The sequence below is a fragment of the Gossypium raimondii genome, chromosome 6 (genome assembly GCF_025698545.1).
Source record: "Gossypium raimondii isolate GPD5lz chromosome 6, ASM2569854v1, whole genome shotgun sequence".
Classification (NCBI taxonomy): domain Eukaryota; kingdom Viridiplantae; phylum Streptophyta; class Magnoliopsida; order Malvales; family Malvaceae; genus Gossypium; species Gossypium raimondii.
The window spans coordinates 59,644,016-59,653,507 of NC_068570.1; the positions used below are offsets into that span (position 1 = coordinate 59,644,016).

Consider the following 9,492-nt stretch of genomic DNA (forward strand, 5'->3'; position numbering starts at 1 on the left):
TATAAGGACTAATTTGCCCATTTTCTTATTAGAGAGGGCAAAATGTAATCTAACTGTTAGTTCAGGGACTTCCATGATACTTTTACCTTTGTCTACCTGTAACGATAAATAAAATCCCGGAAAAAGTTCCCATTTTTCACACTTCACGCCAATCGGAATCAATCTCTGGTAATTTCAAATTTTCAGTTTGTTTTTGTTCATCTATGAAATTCAAACCTTAAATTATTTATCCATTCGTTTATTTTTTTCAAATAGAATTTTATTTTATTTTTTGGATAAATATGATTGATATTTTCATTATCGATTTGAATAAGCCTTTGAAATTCGCTTCAATTTTATTTATTTTTTCTGTTGCGTTTTTCTTCCGGAGAAAGAAAATTTGAGAAAATAGATTTTTTTTTTTTTTGCTGCTTAACCTGATTATCTATCTTTGAAAAGAAAGCATCGAATGATTTGCTAGGGTTTGAAATTTGAATCTGATTTCTGGTAAGAACTTTAAATTTGTTGCAAAATTCTGGAAATTTTCATGCTGATTTTGGTTGAAATTTGATGTGTTGAAGGGATTTAAGGATGGGAAAGAGGAAATCAAGAGCAAAGCCTGCTCCTAAGAAGCGAATGGATAAGCTTGATACCGTTTTCAGTTGTCCCTTTTGTAACCATGGCACCGGTGTCGAATGCCGCCTGTAAGTATAAACTTCTTTTATTTGTTTTTTTCTTTATGAGGAATTTTACCCTTTGTTTCATTTAATAACTAAGGGGATTTTGAAACAAAATCTTCTATTTGATGATTAGGAAAGGAATGGCTTGATGTTTGTCTATATGATCATTAGAATTTGTAGATTATTTTTTTATGAAGATTGAATAGAAAATATTAGGGTAATTGATCCGAACGTCTTCAAGCTATAACCTAGATTTTAAATTGGACCCTAAGCTTCAAAATGTTCTAAATTCTAAGTGAGTCTCAAAGGATAAGTATCGCATTAATCAGGCTCTAACATCAGCTTGCGCATTAATGGCCAGCTTAAATCTGATGTAGTGCAGGGGCGAAGGCAAAGGGTGCAGGCGATGACTTTGGCCCCCAAAAAGTAGTAGATTTGCTATTTAGCCCCTTAAAATTTTATGAAATTACATATTAATATAATGATAAATTATACTTTGGCCCTCTCTAAAGCAATTTTCCGGCTTTCCCTTGATGTGGAGTACATATAAAACATGGTATCAAATTTTAAACATTACCTAATATATGAACCGCTTGAATTTGACACTGTTAAAAAAAATTGTCATAAAAATTTAGGAGGCTTTTTTTAAACATGTCAAAGAGAAGATGTTCATGGTATAGGTATAAATGTGTTTAAAATTTCGTTCACGTCAGATCCAAGCTAACATTTAATGCCCTTATGTTGATGGAAGGATGTGATTGATACAATATTGATACTTTAATAGCTCTCTATTAGAATGTTTTAAAGTTTGGGGACTAATTTAAAATTCAAGTCATAGTTTGGGATGTTTGGTGTAATTAATCCAGAACATTAATGAAAGATGTTATGGTTGTGTTTACAGGGCAATGCCAGCAAATTTTTTTAGGTGGGGCCGAAATTAAATTGTAATTTGTACGATAGTAAAAATGCAATTTCATCATTTTAATAGCTTATATCTTTATAATTTTTAAAGGATTAAATCAAATTTTTATCATTTTTAAGCGGGCCAAAGTGCAATTTTACCTTTATTAATGTGAAATTTTAAAATTTTTAAAGTGCCTAAATGGAAAATTTTTCATTTTAGACACCCCTGTGTGTTTACTAAGTTGTTGGTGTTTATCTATTCCAGTGACATGAAGAACTTGATCGGCGAAGCCTCATGCCGGATTTGCCAGGAAAGCTTCAGCACTGTTATAACAGGTACTTATGATGCTGTTTAACTTTTGTAATTGTGATGAAAAACTATGTTGGGCATCCATGTTTTTAACTCTTCTATGTTTATTTTTTGTTTCTCTGTTTGCAGCTTTGACAGAAGCAATAGACATGTAAGTGCAATTGATCCGGTGTTTACTCGTTGTTTCCCTCATTTGATCTCTCTTGTATGTTTATTCTTTCTCATGACTTTCCAGATACAGCGAGTGGGTCGATGAATGTGAACGGGTTAACAACCTTGAAGACGATGATGGAGACCAAGACGAAGGTTTCATGCCTAGAAAACGGGTTTCGACCTGCGATTGGGATTAGCAATTACCATAACCAGGTATGTTTTAGAACTTGCTAAGCCTGTAATTATGTTAGCTCCCATGACCAATCATTCTTATTATGCTGATATGCACATTCAACAGCATCTTACAATGAATAGTCTAAGTGATTGATTGAATGGTGAAGGAGCCACATGGTTGAAGAGATATTCTATGTTTTCGTTTTGTATGAACTATAATGCATGTTGATGTAATGCAAATATTACTATGACCTATTAGGCATGGTATTGGATGGATATTTGCAACTTTTAATTATATTATCTACTAATTATTCGAACTTTGCTATCCAAATCCAATAGATGATAATTTTTGTTAGATATTGGAGTGGTAAAAGTACCACGAAGGCCCTTGTGTTAGAAGTCAGATAGCATTTTGCCCTTTTACTCAAAAAAATGGCCAGATTAGTCCTTGCACATTAAATCAAAGAACAAATTAATCGTTTCTATTAAAAATTTTCATCTATTTATACTATAAAAAACTGGTATGGCTGATGGAATAACCAGATAGTGGCATATGTCATGCCACGTGTATCCCATGTTGATGTCCAGGGATAAGTTTTTAACAGTAGAAATGAATGGAATTTTTAATAAAATGACCAGTTTGCTCTTTGATCTAATATACAATGATTAATTTGCCCATTTTTTCAGTAGAGGGGGCAAAATGCAATCCAACTTCTACTACATGGGCCTCCATGGCACTTTTACCATACTGAAGTCTTTTAAATATTTGAATTCTTGGTTATTAGTTTATAAGAGCTTGACTAGGTTTTCTTTATGATGAAAACCCGAAGAAAGGACTGGTGAGCATGCAGAAGCTCCCACTTCTATTAGTTAAAATGCTTCAGCATATATAGAACTAGATGAATAGATTCAGCTACTTTGGATTTTATCCGAATTCCTTCGGTTATGTTAGATAATAACTGCTTACAGTGTTGACTGGATAATAACCACATTCGGAGTGGAATAAGGATTTCCGACACCAACCTTCATACTAATCTTAGCCCTTCCTGTGACGCAGCACTTGTTATTGCATGGGAACTCCACCGTGAGTTTTCCCATCTGTGTCTGTATCATTCGCTGATATCCCCTTTGCGCTTTTCTTACCATCAACAAGCTTCGATTCCAACCTATACAAGGCACGAGCATCACATTTGTTGATTTCATATTCGTAATAGTGCCACTTGAAACGGTTCAGTGTCTGTGGATCCATATAATATGATCTCTTCAGTCCTTCGAATTCATTCATGACTTGCTTTCTGGACATGCAAACCACGGCCGTTGTAATCTGTGAAAGACCTGTTTTCTGTTCCCTCTTTTGAACGATGTTCATCGAAAAAGAGTCATGAACCGAAAGATCAAAGAGCTCTGCAATCACACTGTAAATGATAAGGTTGCCACTAGAACCAAGTAAAGCTATATCGAACAAGACATACCAGCAGCATTCCATGGAGACTTTGCAGTTGCAGCTCCCTCACATTCAGGTATCCTGGCATCCCGTGTCTTAGCACCTAAAGCAAGCCATCCTTTGAGGCCAATCCGACCAGTTCGTAGAACAGTCCCAAGTTAATCGACACTCCATCGACTTCTGAAGGCAGTGAGTCTTTGCAACTATCGATTATCGGAAAAGCCACACTCGTGTTGCCCCCTATTCACTCCGTAACCCTGTAGAAACATATCGACTATCAAGCTCGCCAATGAATGCCTCTTTTTCCACGTAATTAAGTGAAAAACAGAACCGTACGAATAACTTCAGAAAAAAATGAAAGATAAATGGTTAAATCAACCATTATTTCTTTTGATTTAATACCGTAAATAAGTTTTAAATTATGTCAAATTAAAATAAAAGGATTAAATTATAAATATTTTTCATAAAGAAGAATAAAAATAAAATTCGACCATTAGAAGAGCAGGGTGACCTCGATGTTTGTCGTAGCCTAAAAACACATTTGGGTAAATAATTTGAATAAATAATCTTGAGTTATTTAATGGATTATTATTTGATTTAAAAAATCGTTATGTGTCTTATTTATTTAATTTTTATTTTAAAATATTAATTAAGGTTATTTGATAAATTTTAAGTTTATTTGTGGAGTTAAAAATATTAATTGTCATTATATCAATAAAGTTATAAAATATACAACACGTGGTAGTATTTGAATTCGATTATGGAATTAAAATTTTTACGGTGTTTCAAATATTAACCCATTTAATAATTCATATTGTTTTTATTTTTATTTTCAATTTTATTTTATTTATCATTTTTAATAAAACCCAATATATAAAATATATAGGGTTTATATATTATCTGGTACTTGAGTTTGGTTTTAATATTTAATTTGGTACCTATAACAAACACCATCATGTGGCCTAATTAATGTTTAATACGTGAGCTCCCGTAAAAAAAACATATGTATTTAATTGGGACATGAAAAAGTTCAGATACAAAATTAAACATTGAAGCCAATTTTAGGTACGTAATTGGGACAAAAGAAACTCGAGTATCAAATTGAAAAAACTCAAATACCAAATTGAAATATAAAAAACCCCTCAAATATCGAATTAAACATTAAAACCAAATTCGGGTAACAACAATAATAACAATAAATCAATGGCCAAAAAGAAAAGACAAAGATAGAACCCTTTTCCCAAAACTTCACTTAAATTCACATGTTTCCAATATTATTATCATAGAACATAAAAATATAATAAAAATAAGAGAAGATGAGGCTGACCCAATCATTTTAAGGCCTAAATTGAATGCAATAATCAAATTAAATTGTAGATTAGATACCATTTTAAGCAACCTTTAACTTCTACTCATAAAATTGTCCTAATTTCCAACATGTAGAGTCAAATCTTGTATAAATTATTTTCTTTTTAAAATTGAGTTTGTGTTTTTAATTATAAATATTTGCATAAAAAAGTAGAGATGTTTTATTTCACTCAATTAATGAGTGGGTCAAACAATTAATGGTTGAATCGAAAACTAATAATTTATTCGGTTCATTATTTAAGAAGTGAGAACGACTTTAACCTATAAAACCGTTTCAATCTCGAAAGAATTTGTTATATATATTTTTTAAAATTAACCTTTTAATATTTTAGTTTCTTATTAAAATTCATATCAGTTATATGTTTGTTATATATTTGGTTGTAATTGTAAAGTTGAAATAGTGAAAAGTTGAATATTTTATGTTCAAATCTCTTTTTTATATATATGTACGTATTTTTCTTGATTTATCAAATAAATACCCTCAAAATAATATTTGTTACCTTGTAAAAGAATTTTTTTTTTTGGTAATTTCCTAAGGAAATCAGGATTCAACCATAGTTGCCACCAATTCAGTCAATATCTTAATATGGTAAAGATAAATAAATATTTTTAATTATAAATTAAAGTAATATTTTAATATACAAAATAAACAAACCCATTTAACTTGAAATTAAAGGTATCAAAATTATACATAAATTTTGATCTTGTACGATTTTATACATAAAATTATGGTTTGATTCAATTTTCACGAATTACTAATATTATCAAATGAGTACCATTTGACGTTAATATATTACATATACAAACAATTATATTAATTTAATATGAAAATAAATGTATGTATTCATTTTCATAAATGCGTACAATTAAATCAAAAACAAAGTTTTGTGTACATAAATGTACAAAATCAAAATTCATGTATCAAGTTACACATTAGACCAAAATTTATGTATAAATTTAATATTTATCCCCGAGTTGGAAGAATAATTAGGAAAGAAAGTTGGTAAGTTACAAGGCATTGATTGTGAATGTCCCTTGTACAACAAGTTACAATCCAAAAATTCCCAGGTTATACCAATCCATCAATTGCTACATATACTCATCACAATCATTTTGAAAACTGAATTCAACCCAAAATTGTAATAGAAAAATAAACCCAAATGGCTTTCGAAAAGGAGAATCTTGATTTGATTTTAGTCCCTGCTGGTTTGCTCATCATGTTTGCTTACCATCTATTCCTTTTATATAGATACATACATCGTCCTCACACAACAGTGATCGGTTTTGAAAATACCGATAAAGAAGCTTGGGTCGAACGAGTATTGCAGGTAATGGTTACTCCTTTTTTGAACTCGATCAACGCATCTTTTATTTTAGTTTACGTTTTCGTCATTCTACTTTAAAAAATTACAAAATAGTTATTAAATTATTTAAAAGTTTTTATTTAAGTCATTAGATTGTTAAATTTGTTTTTCAAAATGGTCTGGCTAGCAAAGCTACGAACGACGATTCGACAATCGATGCGGTAGTTTAATAATTATCGACGAGTAAAAGAACACACCTTAAATTCAAGTCAAGCTAACGTTCACTGTCAAAATTGAAAAATAAAACTGTTTGAATTTTAATTCGCAAATTCGTGACATCAAAATTATTGTATGAAAAAAACTAAACTGCAAAAGGGATAAAAAATAAAAGCTTTCGATTGGTGCAGGTGGTACAAATAAAAAAAGTCATGCAACAGCGATGCTAACATTCCAATGACCTAAATAAAATATTTCGAATAGTTTAATGACCAAAACGTAAACTTGTTAATAATTTAATGACGAAAACGTAAATTTATTAATAGTTTAGTAATCTTGGTGTAGTTTTTCTTTTTTTTTCTTTTTTTTTTTGTTGTTCACCATGTGTTTGATTTATTGCCTTCTTCATTTTTGTAGGCTGATAAAGAAGCTATTAGCAATGCTCTAACAGTCATTGCGTCGAACACCTCAGCTGCAACCTTTTTATGCTCAGTTTGTTTAACACTAAGCTCTTTAATCGGTGCTTGGCTCGGGAATTCATCAAATAATTTCTTCGTAAGCAATTTAATCTATGGAGATACAAGGCAATCCACGATGTCAATCAAATATATTTGCATTTTAACTTGTTTTTTCATTGCATTTTGTTGCTTTGTTCAATCGGCAAGGAACTTTGTTCATGCAAATTATTTGATAACTACACCCAATTGTGAAGTACCGATGGAAACTGTGAAATTAACTGTTCTTCGAGGTGGTGAGTTTTGGTCACTTGGGCTTCGATCACTCTATTTTGCTCTTGATTTGATTCTTTGGTTTTTTGGACCAATCCCAATGTTTGTTTCTTCAGTAATCATGGTGTTTATCCTTTATTATCTTGATACAAACACTAAACCATTGCATTACCATCAAAATCTAAACACCCATAAAGCTTCTTCAACAAGTAATTGTTCGGTTGCCCAGTATTGATTTTTTTTTTACAATCAGGTACATGTCCGTTTTATAGTTTATTTTCAAGTTCGAGGTTATCATTCTCAACAATCATGGTGTTTATCGTTTATTATCTTGATACAAACTAAACCATTCCATCCTCATCAAAATCTAAACACCCATAAAGCTTCTTCAATAAGTAAATTTTTTTTTTACATCGAGTCCATATCCGTTTTATAATTCATGTTCAGGGTCAGAGTTATCCTTTTCAATAATTATGGTGTTTATCCTTTATTATCTTGATACAAACACTAAACCACCGCATCACCATCAAAATCTAAACACCTATAAAAAGCTTCTTCAACAAGCAATCATCATGATTTAGTTGCCCAATGTTGATTTTTTTACGTTAAGCCTATATCTATTTTACAGTTCATATTCAGGGTTAGGGACTGTTCCTTTCAACGATATTACAATGTTCAGAGTTCGGGACTGTTCATATTTTTCTTTAAAGTGTTGTATATTTGTATAAATTTTGATATATTTGTATATTCGGTTGCATTGTGTTGATATAAAACAAAAGTTGATTTTGAGTTTGATTGATATGAATTGAATCAATTCGAGTTTAAAAACTTCACAAGTAGGGTTAAATACACGACATATACCTTTCAAGGTTTAATAAAAATAGAAAATTAAGATTTTTTCATAAAAGACATGCGATAGTATTTGAATCCTACTTGTGAAATTAATTATCAAATATTAACTCTATTTAATAATTTATGATATATTTATGGGTAAACTACAAAATAGTCATCCAACTATTATTTTTTCGATTTAGTTCTAAAATATTTTATTTCAAAAAGTAGTGATTAAATCGAAAAATTTAATAGTTAAATGATCAAAATAGAACTAAAGGCATAGTTGGACGACTATTTTATACTTTTATCCTATATTTATTTTCAAGTTCATTGTTCTTTTCAAAACTCTGATATATAAAATAATAATAAATAATAAATCAATTGCCAAAAAGATTTCAAAGATTTTTCAAGTTCAAACTTGTTTCAAGTCGGCTCGATCTAGCACAAAAGGTTGTTTTTCAGTTCAAAATATTAATAAAATTTTTAAAAGTATATTTTTTATATTAATATTTATAATTAAATTTAAAATTAAATAAATTTTAATTATTTAAATTTAATTCCAACCAATCAAAACAGTAAATTAAATTATTATTATTCTAAAATATAAATGTAATAAAATAAGAAAAGATGACGCTTCATCCAATTTTAAGGGACTAAATTGAATACAATAACCGAAACTAAATTATAGATTAGATATTTTAGGCAACCTTTAACTTCTACTCATAAAATTGTACAGCCAAATAAAATATTTGTTTTAAATTGAGTTTTTTTCTTACATCAATGATAAAATAAAATGAATTTCGAACTAAATTTAGTCCTTAACATTTATATTTTTTGTCAATTTGGTCTTTATTAATTTTTGAACTAAATTTGACCATTAACCTTTCAAAAAGCGTCAAAGTCTATCATCAACCTTTCAAAAAATGTGAAACTGCATTTTTCTAACGAAAAATATTGATTAAAACGTTAAAGTTTTACATCAATCACCTCATTAATATCTCTAGCCATATATGGTAAAATCCATCACCTCGCTAGTATCTCCAGCTGTATATGCTTTTCTAAAATCTTCAACTGAGACGAATGCGGTTGATGAAGCTTAGTCTTCTTTGATTGAATCACTGATTCTCGATCTTTTTCTTGGCCGCTCATCATCATCCACATTTCCATACTTATTTTGAATCACACATAAAACATATTCAGTCTACAAAATTAAAAACAATATAGATATATATAAGTCAAATATTTGAGTATCATAATCAAAATTAAAACTTGATTCAATGATCTATTTACAAGTTTTATTACTCTAAAATTGTGGCTTTTAATTAATTTTAATTAAAATTCACAATATTTGTTGAAAATTTATACTAGTATAAATGTGGATGATGAGCGGCCAAGAAAA

General features: G+C 29.8%; 2 protein-coding genes across 5 annotated transcripts; both read left to right on the plus strand.

Moving 5' to 3' along the window:
- The first annotated feature begins 24 nt into the window (after positions 1-24).
- LOC105774242 (transcription elongation factor 1 homolog) lies at positions 25-2,524 on the plus strand. Of its 4 annotated transcripts, XM_012596654.2 has the most exons (7): positions 25-168; positions 561-683; positions 1,561-1,584; positions 1,828-1,898; positions 2,002-2,023; positions 2,108-2,238; positions 2,324-2,524. In XM_012596654.2, the coding sequence occupies exons 2-6, from the start codon at positions 571-573 to the stop codon at positions 2,220-2,222; spliced, it is 345 nt and encodes a 114-aa protein (XP_012452108.1). In that variant the 5' UTR covers positions 25-168; positions 561-570; the 3' UTR covers positions 2,223-2,238; positions 2,324-2,524. The 4 variants fall into 4 exon arrangements, with proteins under 4 accessions (XP_012452108.1, XP_012452107.1, XP_012452114.1 ...); XM_012596653.2 differs by having other exon boundaries at positions 2,108-2,524; XM_012596660.2 differs by lacking the exon at positions 1,561-1,584 and having other exon boundaries at positions 32-168.
- A 3,579-nt stretch (positions 2,525-6,103) lies between these two features.
- LOC105774820 (uncharacterized) lies at positions 6,104-8,056 on the plus strand. Its single transcript, XM_012597392.2, has 2 exons — positions 6,104-6,339; positions 6,949-8,056. Exons 1-2 carry the CDS (start codon positions 6,172-6,174, stop codon positions 7,492-7,494), a joined length of 714 nt encoding a protein of 237 aa, XP_012452846.1. The 5' UTR covers positions 6,104-6,171; the 3' UTR covers positions 7,495-8,056.
- The last annotated feature ends 1,436 nt before the right edge of the window (positions 8,057-9,492 follow it).